A 25,306-nucleotide genomic window follows, 5' to 3' on the forward strand; every position below is an offset into this window, starting at 1 on the left:
TGCAATGGTAAATGGGAGTGTTTTCTTGATTTCACTTTCAGATTTTTCATCATTAGTATATAGGAATGCCAGAGATTTCTGTGCATTAATTTTGTACCCTGTTACTTTACCAAACTCATTGATTAGCTCTAGTAGTTTTCTGGTAGCATCTTTAGGATTCTCTATGTATAGGATCATGTCATCTGCAAACAGTGACAGCTTTACTTCTTCTTTTCCGATTTGGATTCCTTTTATTTCCTTTTCTTCTCTGATTGCTGTGGCTAAAACTTCCAAAACTATGTTGAATAAGAGTGGTGAGAGTGGGCAACCTTGTCTTGTTCCTGATCTTAGTGGAAATGCTTTCAGTTTTTCACCATCGAGGATGATGTTTGCTGTGGGCTTGTCCTATATGGCCTTTATTATGTTGAGGTAAGTTCCCTATATGCCTCCTTTCTGCAGGGTTTTTATCATAAGTGGGTGTTGAATTTTGTCAAAAGCTTTCTCTGCATCTATTGAGATGATCATATGGTTTTTCTCCTTCAATTTGTTAATATGGTGTATCACATTGATTGATTTGCATATATTGAAGAATCCTTGCATTCCTGGAATAAACCCCTCTTGATCATGGTATATGATCGTTTTAAAGTGCTGTTGGATCACACTAGAACTCTTACATATTAACTTATTTTCTACTCTATGTATATACTAAGCCTTAAAAAAAAGAATTGCGATCATTATAATATATATTTTTAGATGTATTTATAGTTAGAAAGTAACTTTGCTCATTTAGTAACATTACAAAATGCATTATGTACTATTAGCTAGGTTTATAAAATAATTAAGTTCCAGAAATATTTATTTAGTATATGGCATCTTCTACAATGGAGAAGCTCTTTAACCACTGTATCCTCAGTTCCCAATCCAGTGCCTGACATACTAAATGAACTAAATACACTCACTAAATGTTCTTATTTGTCCAAAATACAATACGACTATGGGAATAAAAAGTTCTAAAGATACGGCCACTAACCATAAGCAAGTTTAAATTTTTGTGGGGGCGCACCAAGTAGACAGATAATTATAATAAGTGGTAAACTACAAAAAATGTCAGAGCAGAAGGACAGATGAAGCACAGTCAGGGAGAGCAGTTCTTCCTGGGCTGGACCCTGAAGGATCATGGGTAGAATTTCAGTTACAAAGACCAAAGGGGATGAATGATCCCAAGAAAGAAGGATGATCAAAAGGAAAGGCATGGAAACAGGAAAATTAGATATAAAGAATGAGGGGGAAAAAAAAGATATAAATAGGAGGAAAGTGGAAGATACTACTGAGAGATCAATCCTGCTTTCTCAGAAATCACCTAGCTACAGTGAAGACCCCAGACACCTTAAGCTGGAGGGGTTTTGTCAACAGTTCGCACCTCCCACTAGCAGCCTTGCAAGCAAAAAGCAGAGGATCCTCAGGGAGGAGCAGGCCAGGAGAGCAAAGCACAGTGTTTCCGTGGTTAGCTCTCTTTCCCTCAGGTGGATGTGATATTCCAACCCCAGCACACCTAGAAGAGGTTCTAACTCTCAAAAGTTTATATTTGCTCTTTCTCTATTTTGTTCTAAACTTTGTACATGTAGAAAACAGTAAATTATCTGTTCCTAATTTCTGCTGACTAAACGGGTAACACTGTAGCAGTGTACTCTTTTCCCAGTCTCTGAGATCTAGACAAAGGCAAAGAATACAGTATCCACCTGCCACTAAATCAAAAACTCAACCATATAACAAAACAAAGAAGGCCCTCAATTCTTCATAAGGAGAATTTTGACACGGGTCTATGTATCACCAATCCAAATGATCTTGCAGCTCCTGATAAGACAATCACATATTTTGTAAAATACAGACATACTTCTGAAATCATACATTTAGCTTAGCAAAAATCTAATAGCAACTAATAAATTATAAGCTTAACTGCTATGGACCTAGAGTCTGTCATACAGTGAAGTAAGTCAGAAAGAGAAAAACAAATACCGTATGCTAACACATATATATGGAATCTAAAAAAAAAAAAAAAAAAAAAAAGTCATGAAGAACCTAGGGGTAGGACGGGAATATAAAATAAAGATGCAGACCTACTACAGAATGGACTTGAGGACACGAGGAGGGAGAAGGGTAAGCTGGGACAAAGTGAGAGAGTGGCATGGACATATATACACTACCAAATGTAAAACCGATAGCTAGTGGGAAGCAGCCACGTAGCATGGGGAGATCAGCTCTGTGCTTTGTGACCACCTAGAGGGGTGGGACAGGGAGGGTGGGAGGGAAGGAGACGCAAGAGGGAAGAGATATGGGGATATATGTATAGGTATAGCTGATTCATTTTGTTATAAAGCAGAAACTAACACACCATTGAAAAGCAATTATACTCCAATAAAGATGTTAAAAAAAAAGCTTAAATGCTGAAATACATGTTAATCTACATCTTACTAAATTAAATTTATAATAAATTCTCATTTATGTTTCTTTAAAATTAAAATGACCGAATTGCTACTATTGCTTTCACTACATTCTACATCATCCATATTTACACATTTTCACATTCTCCTTTATCTTTCACAACAAAGATAAAAGGTTTCAGACAGCCCAAATCAGGTTTATTCATATGTTCACAAGATCAAAGGGAACAGATACAAGGTTTTGGCCACAGAGAAAAAAAAAAAAACACCTTAAATTCTGTATAAAAACTTCTAAGGAAATCCTTCTCATTTCCCTTTATCCAGTCCCTAGTTTTGGTTAGCAACATGGTTTTAGTGAACAAAGATATTCAAATTACTGACTTCCTAAAGAAGAATGAACTCTGTTGTTACAGAACAGACACATTCTTTTTGAAAGAAGAAAACATAGTATTGTGAGAAACAAGATTTGAAGCATATGTATCTTTAGCGCTGTAAGAGATCCTTTCCTGACCTCCTTCATACAGAGCAGACCATAAAAACAGAAGAAAGTGATGGCTTTCTGATGTTTTAAATTCTAACAAAGCATAGGTAAGCACTGAAAAAAGGTCCATTTTAATTATGCAGGCATTCACAAGGTTAGTGATTCAAAACAGACTATTGGTAGCAAACTGGAGTTGGTATATTTTCTGTATTGATCATAATGAATTTTAATATTAACCAAGCATAACAAGAAAAGTTCTGAAAGGAGGTGGAGCAAGACAGAGATACACTTGAAAGCCAACATGAATTATTTTAAACTAAATCACTGTCTTTCAGATCATTCTTAAGACTGTACAGACAGCAGTGATTTAGCTAGTGTGTTAGTATATTCCTATCCATCACGATACTATAGGCTCAACCTAGGGAAGTTTTAATAATGTCAGGAATACATACCCATTATCGTATAAGTCAGCTGCAGACCTGCACTGGAAATTTTTTTTCCCAGATAAGGTTTTATATATTTTAATATTTCACCAAGGTATTCTAAGGACTTTGTGACCATGGCAGATTTATCAGAAAGTGTCAGCAGATTCCCGTAAGTTATACCAACAGCCTATAAATAAGGGAAAACATGATTTAGCATTCCAAGTTTTATATAATACAGATTTTGAAAAATAAACATAATTTCTCTTTCTACACACACACATGCACACACACATCACTTACATTTAAGCCTTCATCCTTAACTTTCCTATAAATGTTCATAGCAATTAAAATCCAGGTAAAGAATTATCTGGCCTTTTATAATTAAAATAATGGTTAAAGGAAAAATTAAACAATCAGTTCACCAATAATTATGAGTCAGCAAAGTATTAGTAAAAGATACCCAGAACTGATATACGAGAAGCTTATAACCAAATCACATCAAGCATTCCAAACAGGTTGGCTCACCATATCTCTAGGACATGACTGGGAATTCTAAATCTCCAAATTCCTACAAAAAAGACCTACAGATGAGGTTAACAGACTCTTACAAGTGAGACCTCCATAAATAAAGTTCAGCTTTATGATATGAATTGATTTTTTTCCTAGAATTTTCTTTATAAGCCATTAGATGCCAGCTTAACTTTCTCAGAGGAAAAAAAGGATGAGGTACAAAGGGTAGAAATGGCAAAATGGGGAGGCTGAGGAGAGAAATGTGAGGTGAGGTAGTAGAGAATAATGGTGAAGTGAGAAGAGGAAGGGAAATAAATGAGAGGATGAGTTGAGGGAAGGTGAGAATAAAGAAGAGTTGAGAAGTCACTAGAAGAGTCGAGATATGGGGATATATGTATAGCTGATTCATTTTGTTATAAAGGAGAAACTAACACACTACTGAAAAGCAATTATACTCCAATAAAGATGTTAAAAAAAAAGAATAAAGAGAAAACTGGCTAGAGATGGGTTAGAAGGTTTGAAGAGAGTAGTAAAGTTTCCAAGCCATTACTGGGAACTTAACAATGAATTTCAATTACCCAAATTGGACCATGAATGGCACCAGTATGCACGGTTATGTGATTTTTCCCCTGCAGCTCTCAGGAAATAACACAAAGGAAAGAAGGCAGGTGGTTGTACTGATCCAAAGTTGAAGATTTGCAGGTGTAACGATAAGACAAAGGATGGAAGACTGTGAGCGTGTTGGTTAAGGGTAGTTGAAGTGAGGCCTCCAAGGGGTTCAGTTAAGGTAGATAAGGAAGAAAGTGAGACCTTGACAGAATGTTGTGCTTGGAGAAAAGGGAGAGGAAGGTCATGATAAAGTCACTCAGAGAAATGGAAGGAAGGCAGTGATAGTCAATGAGCTTTCAGATGCTCCAAGTGATGCCATGGTTCAGTGATTAGTCATGGCAGTAGGTGGATGACAGCAGAAGTGAAGATCACTGAAAGACTACTGGAGAAGTTTTGAAATGAGGGCTCAAGATAAGTTATCCAAGGTGATATTAAAGTTAGCCATGATGATGATAAAATGTAGAATGGAGGAAAAGATAGGGAACCTAGTGAACTTGGAAGATTGGGAGGTAGACAGCTGAGAATAAGAGATATACTTGATGAATCCCCTTTTCCATTTAGCTCTCTGCCCTTGGTTCTCTATACTTCTTTCCCTAGACCAGAAATTCTCAAACTTCGTCTCAGTTCCCCTTCATACACTTAAAAATTGAGGATCTTAAAAAGCTTATCATTTGGACTCTATCTATTGATATTTATATTACAAATTACAATAGAAAAATTTAATTTATTCATTAAAAAAAATAATAAACATTATGTTAATATACCTCATATATTTTTAGTGAAAAATAACTTTCTTTTCCAAAACAAACCAAAAAAAATACTGATAAGTGGCACTTTTTTTTACATCTTTGAAAATCTCTTTAATGTCTAGCTTAAGAGAAGACAGTTACATTCTCATATCTGCTTCTGCATACAAGCTGTTGCAATATGTTGCAGATAAAAACAGTTAAGTCAATATTTCTGTCAATATTAGAAAATTAAGAAAGACATACATATTTAATCCATACATCAAACAAGAGATCACAATGGAAACTGAAAAATATTCTAAAATACAAAATAATGAAGATATTGCAAATAAATCTTGTGGGATGAAGTTAAATTTGTGCTAAATGAAGAATTTATAGTCTTCAATTCAGATATTACAAAGAACAAGCCTCTGAAAATAAATTTTCTAAGTATAAATATAATATAGAAAAAGAACAGTAAAGTAGAAGAGTGAAAAATCATAAAAATAAGAGCAAAAAAAAAACCAATTAAGTCTCAGAAATATATGTAGTTGGAAGAGGAAAAAGTATTTTAATAAAATTTTCAGATAATTGTGGGAATTCCTCTTTGATATTACACCAAAACTTGACAAGTGGTATTTCTTAAAGGTTAGTTGTAATATGGAATCCAAAATCATGTCAATGTATGTTCTGTTCTCTGCTACGTTATAAGCCATTGGTCTGTCTTGTGCTTTGAATGAATGTTTTCCACACATGCATACTTTCTAAAAAGCCTGTACTTGTTATCTGAAAAATTTTGGTTCATTGAGTTATACAGCTTCCCAATTTGGACAACACATTTCATTGTCCATATTTTAAAAAAATCATATTTGTTAATATCACCAGTGTTGTCAGAAAGTCTTTAATTATCAAGAAACTCTCAAGCTCATGATGACAAATACAAATGTTCCAAAATTCTAATTTTCTTAAAAGCTCAAATTATGTTAATATCAAAAAAATGCTGTCAGTTGACTTCTTTGAAGTGATAGGCTCATTTTTAAGAAAATATTTGCCAAATACCCAAGTCTGAATAACCATACTTTGTCAGTTGTTCTTTCACGGTAAAAGCGGTCAGTTCAGCTTACAACTCAATCACATAAGTGGCTCTCACTTAGACAACAATCTTGCTTTCATATGCATCAAAAGTACTTTAAATATATTTCCTATTGTCATTCACAGAATACTAAAAGGGCATGTACTCAAGGGTGGAAATTTATTAAAATTAGTAACTTTACTGCTTCATTAATGATACTCTTAAGTCAAACTGGTTTTTTTTCCTCCTCTGTGATTGCATGGCCTTGAAAATTATACTGACTACTAGTATAATCTTGGGCCATGGTGTTGATTTCTGCTACAGCTTTTACGCTATTTGTACAAACACCAATATAGTTTTGAGCTCACAGAACCCCTGAAAAGTATTAGTGACTCCTAGAGGTCTATGAAACAGACATTTAAGAACCAGTGCCCTAGATTTCAATATTTCTCTGTTTAGCCTTAACCTCCCCAGACTATGAGACGTATATTTTTCAGTGCCTTGACTATCCTCACCTTCATGTCACACTATCATTTCTGTGCAGAGAAGAGTTAATATAGCAGGGGCCAATGTCATTACCCTTAAGAGGCCTATTTGCACGGTTGGTCCTTGGTTGGTTTTTGGACCCTTGGATTTTCCCCATCATCTCCCAATAAGAATGGCTCACTGTGCCTAAACAGTTTGTGCAACCAATACAGTTTATACTGAATATCTGCTTTCCTTCTGGGAGTCCGGATTTTTAAAAGTGCCAAACAAACAGGTCCTAGGTGACCAGCCCCCATTAAAAACTCTGGGCACTGAGTCACTAATGAGCTCCCCTGGTTGACAGATTTCATAGGTGTTGTCCCAATTCCTTGCTGGGAGAATTAAGCATCTCCAGTGTAATATCACTGTAAGGGGACTCTTGGAAGCTGTGCCTGGTTTCTCCAGACTTCACCCCCGAACTTTTTCTCTTTGTTGACTGTACTTTGAAACTTTTCACTGTAATAAGTCATAGATGTAAGTACAACTATATGCTGAGTTCTGTGAGTCCTCCTAGCGAATCATAATAGCACCTGGGGTGGGGTGACCATGAGCACCCCTGACACAACCTCAAACTAAACAGGTTTAAAATTGGACTTCTCACCTACTTCTGCCCCACTCTAAATCATGATGTTCCTATTTCTCCTTAAGGTCATCATTTTTCTGGTTAAACACAGTATTTATTTCATAATCATTCAAAAATCCCAGAGTGCAATCTTCAATTCCTCCTAAACTCACTAGCTTCTGGCATTAGTGCTCCGGCACCTTTAATTTACTCTATTGTTACCAATTTTCTTAAAGTCATTTGATCAAATCAGACCTACTTAAAAATTTATAAAGCCTGTTCACAGGATAAAATCTAACTTCTTATACCAAGATGCTCTGAATTCTTAACCTACTGATTGACCTATCAACTAACTGACATTTAGCATATACTGTCTTATATTATTATTTTAGCCTTTGTGTATGTCTTGTATTCTCAGACAAGTAAAAGTTCTCTAAGATCAAGGACTAGTTCTTTTGGTTCTTCAAATCCCCAAGAAGTCCTCACATAATACTATCTAGCATTTAGCAAACAACTATTATTTAGTGAGTAGTTAAAAAGCAATTAATTTGGATAGGATTAAATTAGGAGAGCCTTCGAAAATGATCAGTGTAGTGCATGACTTCTACTTCCCTTTCTGGTCCAGTATGGTCCCCAGCATAGGTGCTGAATTAATTAATGATGGAGATCCAATCAACAACTAAATAAAAGGTTCCAGAGAAATATGTATTTTATATCTACATCTACTACTACGAAATATTTTTAGGATTTATATGACATCTCTAACTGTAACAATTGTACTTTAACTTAACGAAAACCAATGGAAGAATTCACATTTATGGAAAGAGCTTATGGATTGTAAGGACCTTCGTTGCAGTTAATACCAACTACTATGTGGGAAAATAAACTAAGTTTTACTGTGACTAGCTTACAAAAACACTAATCCAAGCACATTAACGACCTCAGGCTATAAAACAAAGACTATTACATAAGACAGATTCCTACAAAATTAATAATTAAAAATACAATGTTGAATGGGACTATTTATTACAGAGGCAAAATAAAACAAATGGATTGGTTTTTAAATCCCCAACCATGCTATGATATGAAGTAGTTGGTGCTTATGCTGCATACACTAAAATTTTACTGTAAAATTTACACTGTTCATTACAGGGTGGTAAACATTAAGTTGGAACTATTATGGACCATATACAAGGAAATTTAAGTACCTGAAGAATATTGTTATCTAACAATTTCAACAATAAGATACTCCTACAATTTAGATCAGACTTGGAGTTAGGGTTTTTATGTGGCATTCTTTACTCTTATTATTTTTTATTACACGTAATTCTTCTGCTGTCCTGAAGAGTGAGTTGTGCTATATCTTAGATTCACATTTTTATTCCTCCAGAATTTTATAATAGCGGCAACCAGTAATATGATTCAATTTAAAATAATTCATTTTATGGAAAAACTTTATGAACACTTCAAGATTTTTGGAAAAATAATTGTAACTGATCTGAACAATTACATTAATGAATAAAAAATACCTCGAGGAACAGAACAAGTGCTTTTTTAGGGCCTTCTTGCATAGGTAAATATTCAACTTGAGCCTTTGAGAGAATATTCTTTACTTCTGAGAGTTTAAATAGCAACCTTGTCAGTTCAGCCAACTGTTCCATGTAGTCTTTTTCTGTTAAAATAAAATATTTATATAATATGTTTATAAATTTATGTTTTATATATATATATATGTATATACACACACACACATATATATGGGAGAACAGGGAACGTATCATTCTTCATTTATGACAACGCTTTCTTTTAAAATTAAAATTTCTACATTATTAAAAACTTCTAAGTTTCTCTCACTATGAGAAGGCTTTATTTAAAAACAAACAAATGAGTACTTGTGAACGTCCTAGTCCCAAAAGCTATTCACGTAAAGCCAACTGATTTAATAATATATAAAAGTAAATTTGGAGCATGTTTTCAGTCCAGCCTTTGTGGGATTTATGAATGGCCATAAACAATAGGTTTAGGATAAGGCACGCCCTACAGACAATCAGAACTGTTTGGGATATTAAAAACAAAAAAATTACAAGGAAATGGGATGAAATTATTCATAATTGGATATTTTTCTTTATAGGGTGTTAACAGTGTGATATCTGGTTATTTACTTCATATTTCCACTTTTTTTTGTGATCAGTTTCTTGAAGGTAAAAAAATAGCTCGTCATTTGAGAGCAAATTTTTGTTCCTAGCTTCCAAGGAAACAAGTTCTTTTATCTTTATAGGAGAGAAATTTGTCCTATACAGTTACAGGAAAATATCAAGAAAAAGAAATAGGCTGCAAAAGGAAGTAAATTTCTGTTCATATTAATACCTATTTACAAATACATTTTTTATCTTTCCTATTAATTTACATAATGAAACAGGAAATTTTAAACATACTTAGCTATCTAGAAAGCAAAACACCTGCAATACTTACCAACTGCCTGTTCAGTATTTAAATCAATGAACGAGTCATCTGGCACATAAAGGTTTTTTATATACATTTGCAAAATGCAACGGATCCATGATCTTATAGTTAGGGCTTGAAAAGATACACAGCCTGAATGAGAAAGCGCTTCACATAACATGCTGTAAAAATAAGTTGATGGATATTAAAAAGAGAAACCAAAACAAAACCCTGACAATGTATTCCCTGAGTACAGAGATTCAGAAATAAAGGAAAACATTCTAATATCCCCCAGTTCTTGGCCTCACTTATTTTACAAACACACTAATGCAGACATGCATTGCTGAAAATAAACTCTACAGATACACACAAAATGATATTTTAGACAAATATTCTTGCTTTCATTTGTAATGCCCTAGTTTTTAATTTTCCTTTTCCCACTGATGGCATACATATAGGCTAATGCCAAAGGAGAAAGGGAAAGAAGAACATGGTTAAAATTAGAAAAACAAGGAAGGGGATTAACTAGCTAGGTGAGATAATACTAAAGGAAGTGGCAAGTACAATAAAAAACAGTGGCCCTTAGAGTAAACAGAGAAGGGGTCATGACCAAGAAAAAAGGTAAAAAGACAAAATACATTTCTATGTGGCTCTCCTGACCAATCCCGTTCCCATCCCTTCCTTTCCTGCTCCCCCACCTTAATAATGACAGGAGTCATTATTAAGGAATTCCAAAATAACATCTGAATGAGATTAAAAAAAAATTATCTTACAAAGTCAAAGCCCTAGTTAAATCTGATTTCTAATCATTTTATAAGTGAGGATAGAGAGAATGAAGATGGTCTTCACCTAATTATAAATGTTATGTAAAGTTAAGACGCTTGAAAAATACATATAAATTCGTAACTCTAAAAATACTGTTTTGAAATACTTTGAATATAAGTTATCATAAAAAAAGAGAACACAAAACAGAAGAACTCAGATGGGTCATTTATTACTTATACAACCTTCCCAACGTTACTTACCAACTTTGCATTTCAGTTCCTTCAACTGTGACTAACACACAATATTATTTTAAAAACTGAAATCCTTTCAGATAATTTCAGCAAAAGTATTTAATAAATAATATAAATAAATGTTTGTTGTTATTAAAGAATTCTTAAGCTGGAAGGGATCCTGAAAGTAATCCAATTGAAGGTGAACTCCCTTACTTTACAACTGAAAGCCAGTGAGAAAATGATTAATGACTCTGCTTAATGAATTCCTTTTGAGAAGAATACCTCTCTTCATTTTCACTGACTGGCAGGCAGCTGGGATCAGACCTACACTGGTCTCTTAGGTTTGTGTATTTATTTTATTTTCCCTCATCTTGATATTCTTATTTGAATTGTCCTGATTATTCTATACTATTTCTATTATCTATTGCATATTTTTTCTGTTGGGGTTCCTCAGATCTCTTATGTAATATGGCAGGAGACACTTAAAGATATGGAAACCAAAGTTCAGGGTGGGGATGTCTCTTGTTCATGACTACACAAAACTCAAAGCTTTAAACATCTAGCTGTGAAGAGGAAAGCTATCATTAAATCTAAAACTACAGTAATATAAGTGTCTTACATATTCAGCAATATTAATTGTATAATTTCTTTCACAATGGTGAGTGAAGAAAGGTCTTTTCAGGATGAGGATGAGGCAGTCCTACAAAAACCGTTTTGACAAAACAGCAACAACACTGTTTTAAGAAAGCTTTCCTACTATTAATACTGTCAAAATGCTGATACACAGAAAAGCAACAAACTGCCCAAGTGAGAGTATATATAGTAAAGATCAGTTTTTATTGTGAAAATTCTTACCTTCCGAGTGAACTCATCTATCGTGGGCTTACATTAATGTGCATACCTGAAATAAAAACACTTACCTATTTTGTAGGAAATGAGTTAAATATCTGGCTACAACTTGGGGCCAGACGATATCATCCCAACCAAAAAGTTGTATCATTGATGTAACTGGCTGAGGCTGAAGATCTGATGGAGCTGTGCTGGGCAAGTCCATTGCCAGCAAAGTAAAATCTGGATTTAAAATGAGAAAAACTCACAGTGAGAATTTTTTAACCCCCCCCAATTATATCAATAGTGATTTTTAAAAAATTAGCACTAAATAGTAAAATGTCACATTTTAGAAACGTACAACAGAAAGCTAAAACTGAACTAAATTCATGTTGTCGAAGAAATTTCTGTGGCGATCATCTGGATCTCCAAGAAAGGGTCTAGAATAATCTATCTCAGCATCATCATGATGAATCTATAATGGCCCTCTCAAATGGCAAATTCTACACCTGATGTCTCTGCTTATGTGACTCTCCCATTCAAAAGACCCATTACAAAAATTATTTCTAGCATCCACTCTTCTCCAATTGAGTTAATTTACTCATCACCTGCCACAGACAGAGTTCTTCCTCACCTTGGACACTGGACATTCTCTTCTAGTAAAAAGTGATCTTCTACAATCAATCAATGATACTCCACTTCCCTCAGAGCTCACAAAGCCTAGGAGCTAGAATTCCTTAGGTCACCATGGTAAACAAATGTACTTTATTTTGTGATTTCCTGGGATTCCCCAACTTAATCTGCACTATATCACTATATGTTTATCAATAAATTGCTTCTTAAGTACTGCTCCTATGCAGCTCTCTCAAATGGTGGCTATTTATTCTCCCACACTCTCGTACACAGGACCCACATAAGGTGAGCTTACTTCTTGGTCCACATGGCTGCTTCTATACCATTCTCCCTTCCCCCTCCCTTTGGCTTTGAGTCTTAGGTCATCAGATTAAGTCACCAGCACTAACTCTCCTTGTTGCATTTGTCTACCGTTTCCTCCTTCACCTCCTCTCATCCCTTGAAGATTTTAGCTCACTATCATCCTTTCTAACTGCACTCCTGTCATAGTCCTTGATGATTTTTCTTCCAATCTCCTGGCACTGAACTCCTCTCCTACAGTGAGTCTATCTTCCATTCTACTTTAGCCATTCACTCCCATGGTGATACAGAGACCTTGGCACTACCCATAAGTACAATCTCACCATAATTTCCACTTTGAAGACCCCTCTTTCTGGCATCGAACTACCTTTCCAACTCTCCTCCTGTAGGTTCCCAAATCCAGCAATCCTTTGATTCCACCAGGACCTACAATTCATTGATCCTACAAGTTTTCCCCTTCCTTCCCCTTTTTAGGCAGCTTGATTACATGGTCCATTATTATACTGATTTTCATATACCATCAACTCCCTTGCTTCTTACTTGATTTTTTGTACTTTCCTGGAAAAAACACCATCCGTTTAATTACATCCTTGGTCTTCTCCCCACATGCACCTACACCTACACAGTATAAATGGCTGGTGAACAACCATGCTGACTGATCTCATTTCAAGTTTATGACTACAAACTTTAAGTGGACTCTTAGAGTTAGCCATCATTTCTACCACATTTCTCTAGTCCATTCAGTCTTTTACTCTCCTAGAGGATTACTGCATACCTTCTTTCCTTGCTCCATCATAAGCCAGCATCTCCTCCCCATCTTCACTTTCAGCTAATGACCTTACTACGTCACAGAGAAATGAGAAACGTCAGAGGAGAACCACCACATCTACCCAGCAACCTCCACCTGGGTCCATTTACTCTGCCTTCTCTTCTGCTACTACAGGATATCTGAGGCCAAGTCCTCTATGGGATTCCATTTCTCTTGGGCATCAAAACACAAGTGAGTCTCTTGCCACATCAAGTTTTCCCTCACTCCTAAACATTCCTGTCAGCGTTATAAATATGCTGAAATTTCTCCCATGTTGTTAGAAAAAATTCTCTGACCCCATTTCCCTCTCCAGCTAACATCCCCATTTTTCTACTTCTCTTAGACAGTGATACTCAAAAAGATTTACTACATTTGCAGTCAGCGATTCCTCTTCTCACATCTTCTCTTGGATATCTTCAATCAGGCCTTTGTCTCTACCCACTACAGCAAAACTGCTCTTGAAGGTCATCAGTGACCTCCATCCTACTAAATCCAAGGACCGATTCTCAGGCCTCATCCTACTGGACCCATTAACTGCATTTGAAGTGTTGATAACTGCTCCTTCCTTGAAAAGCTCTGTCATTTGGTTTCCAGGGCACTATACTTTCTTGGTTTTCCTCTCACCTCACTGGTATTCCTTTGCAGTCTCCTTTCTTGGTTCTTCTTTATCCTACAAATCCGAACATGGGAATATCCTAGGGCCCTATCCTCAAACTTCTCTTTTTACTGGTACTTACTCTACTAGTAGTCTCATCCAGTTCATAGCTTTAAAGACTATTTATATATACATAGTTTCCAAATTTAAATCTCCAGCTTAGACCTCTTCCCTGAACCCTAGATTCATTATCCAGGGGTCTAACTCAACATCCCTACTTGAACTTTAATGGACATATTAAAAAAAAATGTCCAAAATCAAAATCCTAGTCTTCACTCACAAAATCTGCTCCTGCCACAATCTTCCTCATCTCAAACAAGGGGTTCTCCCTTTATCTGTTTTGCTTACCATATCATACCCACTTAGAAAATTCTGTCAGCTCTACCTTCATATTGGAAATCTGACCACTTCTCACCACTTCTACTGCTACCACTGTAGCCCAAGGTGCCCAGCTCTGAGCTGTTACAATAGTTCCCTATGTGGCCTCCCCATCTCCCGATAGTCTTTTCTCCAGCCAGTAGCCAGAGGGATCCTATCACTCCTCTGCTCAAGACCCCAACAGCTTCTAATATCAGGGTAAAAGCAAAAGTCTTCACAGCTACGTACAGGGCAGAACACAAAGTAGTTCTCCATAACCGCTTGACCCCATCTCTGACTACTCTTACTCCTTTTCTTATTCCACGAGAGCTTTGACGGCTTCCTGTAGTTCCTCAAACACACCAGACACACTCTTGCCTCTGGACTTCTGCATAGCTCATAGCTGCATAGCTGCATATTTCACCTCCTTCATGTCTTTGCTCAAATGGTACTTACACAGGTTTTCCTGACAATTCTGTTTAAAATTATAACTTGCCTCTGGCTTTCCCTATCCCTATATTTTTCTATATTTTTATTTTTCTCCATAGCATCTCACCATCTGACATATTACACATTTTACCTACTGATTTATTTATGTTCTCTCCCCGCCACTAGACTATAAGCTCCATGAAAACATGGAGCTTATACATGAAGAAAAGAATTGCAGTCCTTTTTTTTTCCCATTGGTATATCCCCAATGGCAATAAAAGTGGGTATTCAATAACCTTTTTTTAATGCAGGAAATTTCTCTCTCCTATGAAGTCTTTATTTCAAAACGAACCCAAAACCCACACATATTTTGCTTTATATCTATATACTGTTTATTTTCAGTGCCTAGGACAGCACTGACTCAACTTGTATAATATAATTTTTGGTAACTAACTGGAAGTTGGGATGATGAATGGAAGAAAGATAAGTCATATCGGCTAGTAATGACTGCTTTGGTTAAACTGAATATCAATATTTATTTTCACAGACATTACACTGGTTGGAAAACCGTTGCCCTGTCACAATCCTTCAATCTATGTATCACTGTAAAGTCTTAATTATGCAAGTGTTACCAGAATTCAAGGTCTTTTAAAATTTATATCATGCAGTCTTTCTGTTGTGCTTTTAGCTCAGCTTTCCTCATTCACACCAGGGTAAAATAAACCTTGGTTTAGATCTTAGGTTTTCAAAAGTGTTAATATTTAAATACATTAAATACCTTCATATAAATTGCACTTAAATACATGCAGTCACCATATTGATCTCTCTCTATTCCAGTATTTCTTAACATACATTGGGTAAAATATATCCCTTTGTGAAAGATAATGACTTCTTTTTGGGAAAGTGCATATATGCACATATATGCAAATTCTTGCCTATAATTTCATCTGATTCAGAGTCCCTTAAAGCCTAAGGACATGTCCATAGGCTAATAATCAAATTAAGTAAAAATTACAACCTAAAATAGAATCTAATGAAGTCAGAACAATAACATTCTCTATACTCCATGTCATTCTGGGCTCATCTGCTTGATGTTGAAGTGGAATTCATGCTACATCCTTTATTGCTCTTTATTCAACTTCATCTTATACTAGATATCTGAACATACAATTTGAAAATAAACTACTCGAACTAGAAGAAATCAAATGTTGCCTTACTTTCCGAATAATGCATGCATAAGAAAAGTTCACGTACATTCAATATTTTTAAGGTTAAAAGTGATCTTTTGTTTTTAGAAAATGATCACTTAATTTTTACCTTTACTAAGAGGAAAATAATAAACAAGCCAAAGGTTCCTAATTTTAAAATATGTACCTCTTTTCATCTTTCTGGTTGACAAAATATTTATTGCACCATAATAAAATAAGGGTTTGTTACCAAGCAGACAGAAGAAAAAACTGACAGTCTGCAAAATGAGAAACTAATTAGCAAATTAACAACGCTGACCTGCAGCTGCATCCGCGAGTTGTGAGGGAGGCACTATCTGTGACATTCTCTGACTCTTCAAAAATGAAAAGAAATGCCTCCATAGTGCACTGGCAACTGCAGCAAGGTGGCGCTCTTTAGCCGATAATGAAGACTGCACAATGAGGTCCACATTCTCCCTCTGAAGTTCCTGACACAATTGTTGATGCATACTCCTAAAAAGAAATAAAAATACAGTTAACACCCGACAAATACTCACAAAAATTTTTCTTTAAATACATTATTGGCTTTTAACATTTACACCATATGAAAACTGAAGAACTGTTTTATATAATTAAAACCTTTATGCCAAGACATTATGCATTTCTGGTTATTTGATGGATGAATGATGGCATATTAAGCACCATAAAGTTAATGTTAATTACTAATGTCAACCATTAATTATATGCTTTTTAATATGGCATATCCAAATAAGAAACAGGCAGCTTCAGAATGAAGGTTTGCATTTTGCAACTATGCAACTATGACAAGTGATTTTACTTACAATCTAGACATAAAAACAAAATTTAAAACCATTTCTCCTGTGAGCTTTAGGGCATGATGTACCAAGAGGACAGTGAGTATTTACGGCTTATGCGTGATATTTTAAACTAAAATACTTTCCTTGTTTAGAGCAGACACAGGTGTTGAGCTAGTATATAAAACTGTGCTAGATACAACCTTATTATCAGTACATTGGTCCAAAAAGATCTATAATCATTTTCACATAGTAGAAAAAAATAAAAAATAAAGTTATTCTCCATAAATCCATAAAACATGAATTCAATACTGTCTCAAGTTTCAATTTATCATTTACTCACCTTTTTTTCCTATTGAAAATTTAGATATCTCTAGACCTTAAAAGAAACATAAGAGGGGTATATACTAAAAGATTTTTCTAGTGATCTGGAATAGAAGGCATTTATGCAATATGCCCAGCAGTTAATAATATTATTTAAAATTAAATGTGCAACCGTGATATTATTCCTGTTTCTGTTTATATTACTGCCATCTCAATTGAGGGTAGACACAAATGCATGAATACCATCTTTAGATTTGCTTTCTTCAATTAAAGAGGAAGCAGTGAAAACCAACCAGTGGAGCTAAGGCAGAAGGCTTCCTTCAATAATGGTAGTATTCCATTAAGAAAAACGACTAGTACTTTAAAAAAGAAGGAAATATTACATTAATTCCAACACTCCTGATGTTTTAAATCAGTTCATCTAAGGGAAGTGGACACTCAAAATAACTATATAAAATACAGAACTAGTGCATGTAACTAAAGCAATTCCACAAAAAGATCAAACTGGTTGCAAGACCACATCTTCGTACTTTTCCCATAACTACACAAAAGTAAAAATTTTAAGTATAAATTATGTAACACTAGGACTCTGTGCCTCTCTACATTGGAATTCTTAGATGATCATGAGATACTACTTAATGCTACTTGAAGTACTGAAAAATAAAACAAGTGTACAAATGCCTGGGGAAAGAATATCATAGTAAGCAAGTCTCATAAAAACTAACCAAATATCTGCTATGTTCTCTTTGTGTAAAAACCTGCCTGAGATGCTTTCAACTTGAAATAGTGACAAAAGAACCATTTCAGGTCCTTTAGCTTTGAGTAAGATGAATATCAAATCACTAAAATCCATTAGGCAACTAATTCATCTGCCTACATCCACAAAGCAAAGTTCATGGGTACATTTCAAGACACTGGAATCCAAGTAAAATAATACCACCATTTGTAAAACCCATCTATAGCTTTTTCAAAGTACATTGGTCTCAAAGGATAATAAATAACTTACTGTATCTGGGTAGGATGGATTTTACTCACTATTTCTAAATAAAATAAGCCATTTCTTCACTCACTAAAATCTATTCCCCAGGAAGGGGTATTATTTCTGATCATCCTTTATTTTTATTTTTTTAATTTTAATTTAATTTTATTTTTTTGCGGTACGCGGGCCTCTCACTGTTGTGGCCTCTCCCGTTGCGGAGCACAGGCTCGGGACGCGCAGGCTCAGCGGCCATGGCTCACGGGCCCAGCCGCTCTGTGGCATGTGGGATCTTCCCGGACCGGGGCACGAACCTGTGTCCCCTGCATCGGCAGGTGAACTCTCAACCACTGTGCTACCAGGGAAGCCCTGATCATCCTTTATGATGCCAGAAATTCTTTAAGTAAAGATCAGAACAATTCTGTACGATGGATATCATTTAATCCTCTTTATAGATGATGAAGATGATAATAACATGCCCAAAGGTCACATGGCTAAGAAGAGTTGGCCCCATAATCTGAATCAGAATCTGACTCTGAAGCCCCTACTTTTCCCTTACACACTAAGACACACACCCTTATATGCTAAGATGCACGCACATGCGCGCACACACACACGGTTTAAATATTGATCAATTTTCTTCTCTCCCTACTTGGGTTAAGAAATTTTAGTAAGCCTAAGAAAAGAAGCTAGACAAGCCGCATGTAGCTCTTTGCCTCGTGAAGAGGCAGGGGCAAATGTTTTGAGTAAAAGACTAACTTAACATGGGTTAAAATCATTTTGGAAATACACAGATGTGGAAATACAGATAACCAGCCCACTTATGTTCTAAAAGATGCAATACATTATAGCAGAAAATAAAATCTGCTGAACATCAAGTTATTCAAATTGCAGCTCTTATAGTAGAAATAGTAGCAACATCTAGCATTTATTGGTATTTACCATGTGCCAAGCACCATGCTAGTTATTTTGTAAGCATTGTTTCTCACCCCATGTGGTAGGTACAATTATTATTCAAATCTTATAAATGAGGAAACTGAGGCAATAGAAGTAACACTTGTGTTGGGTAAAGCTGCTGGTTAGTAGCAAAGCTACTGTGAGCTGGGTGACCTTGAAAAAAAAATGAGTAACCTCCCCAATTCTTGCTTTCTAGAGAGTTAAGATTAGGAACAATCATTTATCATCCACCCAACAGGGTTATTGTGAAGATCACATGAAATAATGTCCTCAAAAGTGTTTAGGGGGGGACTTCCCTGGTGGTCCAGTGGTTAAGAATTCGCTTTCCAATGTCAGGGATGCAGATTCGATCTCTGGTCGGGGAACTAAGATCCCACATACGGTGAGGCAACTAAGCCCACGCGCCACAACTAGAGAGCCCACATGCCGCAACTACTCAGCCCGTGCGCTCTGGAGCCTGCACATCACAACTAGAGAGCCCATGTGCCGCAACTACTGAGTCCGCGCGCCACAACGAAAGATTCCGCATGCCACAACAAAGATCCCGTGTGCTGCAAGTAAGACATAATGAAGCCAAATTAAAAAAAAATAATAAAAGCGTTTAGGAACCTATTGCTACACTATGAAAACACCCAAACTTTTACATACCTAGTTATCCAGGTTTTCATACGCTTCTATTTTAGCTCTGATATCCTGCCTCTTTTGGCTTACCTCATTAAGTTCAAGCACTTTCCTGTTTCCTGTATCCAATTGCTCTTGTGCCCCACTTTCCAGGATTTGTTTTCCTGTTTTTATCTTCATGTTACTTCCTGTTGTGATTTCACATATTCACTCATCCATCTTGCCCTCAACCTTCCCACCCTCACACAGACACACAAATGTACTGAGGCATCTATCACATAAGACGCACTGAAACCTGCAGCATCTGACTGCTGCTATCTGCCAGCCTGGTCTCTGAGGCATTGTTCCTCCCTAATAACCTGGACAGGGTTCTGGGAACACTTATTAGACTACTACATCTAGGTTTTACTTCTCATCTTTGTATGCTCTTGCTTCTCCTATAACTGGTAACTATAGAACAAGGTATGACATACTGTACATCATTTTCCTGGTAGTCATAGTTGCATATGTAATACTTCTAACATATTATGCCTCAAAATGTAAAGAAAAATCGTCTATTGATGGACCTTGCACCACATAGAAAAAGCATAATATAATAAATGTGAGTGATAAGAGCTAACAGAAAGCAAGGGATTAACAACAATTAACAACTGAATTCCTTTTTTAGTTCTACTGCAAAACCTGCCAACTTTCTTCAATCTATATTAGTAAAAAATATAATGGGAAGTTCTAAGTTAAAAAAAGTTGTTCTAAACCACTATGAGTAATTACTCCAAGTGCCTGATTGATCTAACTAATGGAAAACTGGATGGGAATCAGGATACTCTACAATTTTTAGTTTCAGCTAAATTCACTAAAAAAAAACCTTAGGTACTCTGGATCTTCTTGTCATTCTTATTCACATCTATAAAATAGGGCTATAATCTGCTCTACTACCCAGAAAGAATATAACATAACCAAAGTAATGACATTACCAGAAAACAAAACAAACAAAAAAACCCCAAAGTTTTAAAGCTAGAAGGTATCTTAAAAATCATCCAACCCAATCCTGTCTTCAAAAAATAAAAACAAAACAAAACAAAAACAGACTCCAGGCATACAGAGAATAGTGCAAAGCCTCACTAGGAAATGATAGTAGCTTAAGTTCTGACCCCCAATTCTGTGCATGCCCAGTGTTCAGGGAGAGGCAATAAGTCAGAAACCAAGCTGGCAAGCAGCCGCTCAGGCACACCCAGCAGTGTCTCCCTGTAATGGCACCTCAGTGCATTTGTGTGTATGTGGACGAGGAGGTGAGTGGGTGGTAACAACTGAGTGAATAGGTGAGATCCAGGCAAGGAGTTTGCTGGCTGTTTTGACTATCGAGGGATTATAACAAATAAAAAGCCCAGTACTGGCAATGATGCTTCTGGTCACATATAATGCACCATTAAGGCATTAAAAAGGCTCCTCAAGAGGTACGGAAAATTATCCAAATGAACTTGTCTAGGAGAGAGCCAGCTTGTGACCCTGGAAAACAGACTTAGTTTTTTCATCTGTTAAATGGGAATAATACCCTACTATCCTCCACAGAGCTGCTCAAGTTTCAAATCACACCACTTAGGTAAAAACAATTTGTAGACTATAAGGCAAGATAATATTTACTTCAGTCTCATTGCTACTGATTCTAATTCCTAATAACCACGTTCATAGATGCAGTAGAGCATTATCTAGAAACACATGGGCTTTAGAGACAGACACACCAGAGTATAAATCCTACTCTCTCAACTACTAGTTGCATGGCCATTTCCTCAACTGCTGTAAGAATTCTTAATAAGAGATATTCAATAAATGGAATAATTATTATTATGGCCAGAGAATCAAAGACTGTTTATTGAGAATATATGCGCCTGCTCAATTCTAAGTTTTTGACCTTTATTAACTAATTTAATCCTGTACATACTATTATTTCCCCCATTTTGTAGACAAGAAACCTAAATACAGAAAGGATAAATCATTTGATTGGGTCATACTGTTAGTAAGCAGCAGAGCCAAATTTTGAAGCCAGGCAGTCAGGCTACCATGCCAACTCTGCTACAGCTACTACCTCAAATACCATTTTACTACCCAAATAAGTAATACATGTCTTAAATGTCATACTGCTATATGCATTCATTCATTCATATGCTAAGCTCCTAAAAGAGGCAGTTACAAAGTAGTATAACATCCAATCCTAGTGGCACACCAGATGCACACACATTCAAAGTTTAACACTTCTGGGGAATGTAGACTATTCTACAGGGATTCTAAAGGTCAAGGACATACGATCATTTAAAATTTTCCTGTGGTCCACAATTGAGTTAATTTTTAAGACTGAGGAAAGAGAATAAATCAGGAATCCAGTGTTGAGCCTAGCAAACCAAGCATGCTTATACCAATACCGCCTTATGGTTTTATAGAATAACACGGATGAAGTACTTAAGGTAAGGTAGTTTGCCCCATCCCAAAAATAGGGTATAGCATGAAAATATATCAATAAAAAGTGATTGTTTTTAGGAATTACCCTTATAATTGTATTAGTCTTATATTTATAGACGATTATGGGTCTCAAATGACTTAAGTGTTTCAGTGATATTTCACTGCATTTTATGGTACACTAATAACAAGGATCTACTTCAGTAGTTATCAATCTTGACTATTATCAAAATCATCTGTAGAGCTTTCTAGAAATACTAAAGTTCTAGCCTCACTGAAGATCCTACTGCATCTTCAAGTTTGGCCCTAAGTATATTACTTAAAAAAAAAAAATTCTCACTCAGTGGGTCTGGGGAGGGGCCTGAGAATCTACATTTCAAGTAGGCCGATTTTGCAAGCCCATGGACCACACTTCAAGCAGTTACCTTCCTGGCTTTTCTTGCCTACAAAGTGGGAATAATAATAATACCTATAGGATTAAATTAGTTAGTTAAAGTCAAACACATAGAACAGGGCTGACACACTATTCTCAATGAACAGTCTTTGATTTTCTGGTTAACAGTAATAGATACTCCATTTATTGAATATGTCCTATTTGATTCTTGCAACAGATGAGGAAATGGTCATGCAACAAGTAGCCCATGAACCACACTGAGTAGCAAGACTATTTGTAATTCTGTACTAGAGGAGGCTGATAATCATTCCTCTACTCTGCAGGCTTAAGTGTAAAACAAAGTACAGGTTTATATTAATTTAGAAAACAAAGATCATTGAGTGCAGCAGAATCAAATGGGCATGGAAATGATTCTCAGAGGACAGGTTAAGGACAAAAAAGGTGAAAAAGAGGAAATTAAAAGCACAAAGGCATATAAATTCCATACATTTACTCTCTAATTCAACACATATTAGACATGGTCTAAGCAGTAGGGATACAAAGTTAACACAACACAGCCTCTGCCCTTCTGGAGCTTACATTTTAAAAAGAGACAGATAATTAAACAAACACAGATGTGGAACACCTCAGGTTGTAGTGAACTTTATGGATAAAAAGAAATCAAGGTATAGGGATAATGAGTAATGAGGGCTAATATTTCAACTAGGATGATCAGGAAACACCTTCTCATAAGGTGACATCTGAGCAAAGACTTAAATCACTAAGGGGGAGAACCACATGGATATAGGCGAGGAGAGAATTCCAAGGAGAAGAAACAGCAGTGCATAGGTGCCTAGGCTGATGGTTTCATGGGCTCAAGAACAACAATTAGGAGGCCAGTTGGCTGAAGCACAAAGGGTGATAGAAGGAATAGCAGATGAATTCAAAGAGGTAGCTGGGTTCCAGATCACGTAGGGTCTGGTAAGCCATGATAAGAACTTTAGATAAAATCAAAGTGGATAACAAGCCACAAAAGCAGAAGAGTAACATAATTTATATCTTGAAAGGAACAAATGAAAAAGCAAGGTGTTTGGGGAAGGAAAAAAAAAGTAACCACTCTGGGCTTCCCTGGTGGCGCAGTGGTTGAGAGTCCGCCTGCTGATGCAGGGGACACGAGTTTGTGCCCCGGTTCGGGAGGATCCCACATGCCGCAGTCCGGAAGGATCCCACATGCCGCGGGGCAGCTGGGCCCGTGAGCCATGGAGAGGCCACAACACCATGGCCACTTAGCCTGCGCATCCAGAGCCTGTGCTCCGCAACGGGAGAGGCCACAACAGTGAGAGGCCCGTGTACCGCAAAAAAAAAAAAAAAAAAAAAGTAACCACTCTGACTATAATGGAGAATTTTTATAATAGCATTAGAAGGCAAAAAATTTTAGAATAGAAAATAGGGCCATATTTGTTTGGTCACATATTCTCCTCATTCACTTCACAGGAAGTTACTCAATGCCAGTCACTGTATGGAATGCCAGAGGTACAGAAATAATTAAGGTACAGCCTGCTATTAAAAAAATTAAAATCTAGACCTCATTCTGAAGGTAGTAAGGAACCACTGAAGGATTTTGAACTGAGGAGTGATATAATGAAAACAGTGCTTTGGGAAAGATTAATCTAGTAATGGCAAACAGTGGGTTAGAATAAAAACTGACTAGAGACAGGAGAGACTGATTATGAAGCTTCTATAAACATCTAGGTATGAGTTAATGTGCAATTTGATCTACTTTACGAAGAAAAAAGAAAGCTAACGGTAATTATTTGGCATTTTGTGAAGGAGAAGAAGGAGCAATCTATGTTATTGCTAAGTTTTGGGAGAGGGAAACAAAGTTAGAGGGACAGTTAATGACTATACAAGGAGAGTATATTTTGATTTGAAAACAGAAAATTTAAGTAACAAAATCCCAAAAATTTTTGGAAATCTAGACCTAGAGTCCAAGAGTACATTCAGACTAAGGAATCACTGTGCCCGGTAGCTCAGCTCATTTTAATGTCTATTAATTACATGAGGTACTGTATTAGATGCTATCAAATATGGTCCTTGCTCTCAAAGAACGTACAATAAAGTGAGGAGACAGAGGTATCTACAGAGTATTATAATGTACACAGAGGGAACATTTGGTCCAACTAGGGGTTTGATGAGGGCTTCATAGAGTAAACACACCATTATCAGATTATGAAAGTTAGTTAACTGAAGTTTTAGTTAACTGAAATATAATACAAAAAGTTTCAGAAAGTTGTAGTAACATAAGTAAAGCATAGTGACATGAAATTGCATGGTATATGAGGGGACTCACAAACAATTTACAACATTCATAAACAATTTAGTATTACCAGAAGATGAAAGGTCAAGGGGCAGAATGATGGAAACTGAAACTAGAGTACTGATGGAGACCAAGCCATGGAGGGCCATGACATCTAAAAAGTTAGAGCTACAAGTAAACAATTCTTTAAGGCAGAGAGAATTAACAGAGACAAAACCAACCTACATACCCAACGTATATCTTCCCATAAATGTTCCCAATATAACCTGGAGCTTATAAGCACTACCTTAGACATACATGCATTTAAACACCCTGTGTAACTGCACAGGGCAATGTTACAATATTATTTGTCTTTGAAATATTTTCATTAAAAAGCCCAACCTCTTAAATATGTGTATGTATGACTTGGTACATATACAGTTAATCGTTGAAAAATACTGGGGTTTATCTGCGTATAATTTATAGTTGGTCCTCCAAATCTGCAGTTCCTCCACACCCAAGGATTC

The 25,306-nt window shown here is 36.1% G+C and overlaps 1 protein-coding gene across 1 annotated transcript in view; it reads right to left on the minus strand.

The window, feature by feature from the left end:
- MMS22L (MMS22 like, DNA repair protein) overlaps window positions 1–25,306 on the minus strand; it is a 139,792-nt gene that overhangs the window by 27,363 nt on the left and 87,123 nt on the right. Inside the window, exons 15-19 of the mRNA XM_030883001.2 lie at window positions 16,286–16,479; window positions 11,690–11,840; window positions 9,802–9,953; window positions 8,859–9,001; window positions 3,354–3,513 (exon numbers count right to left, since the gene is read on the minus strand). Coding sequence (XP_030738861.1) covers window positions 3,354–3,513; window positions 8,859–9,001; window positions 9,802–9,953; window positions 11,690–11,840; window positions 16,286–16,479 — 800 coding nt within the window. The remainder of the gene's footprint in view (window positions 1–3,353; window positions 3,514–8,858; window positions 9,002–9,801; window positions 9,954–11,689; window positions 11,841–16,285; window positions 16,480–25,306) is intronic.

The sequence above is a fragment of the Globicephala melas genome, chromosome 14 (genome assembly GCF_963455315.2).
Source record: "Globicephala melas chromosome 14, mGloMel1.2, whole genome shotgun sequence".
NCBI lineage: Eukaryota > Metazoa > Chordata > Mammalia > Artiodactyla > Delphinidae > Globicephala > Globicephala melas.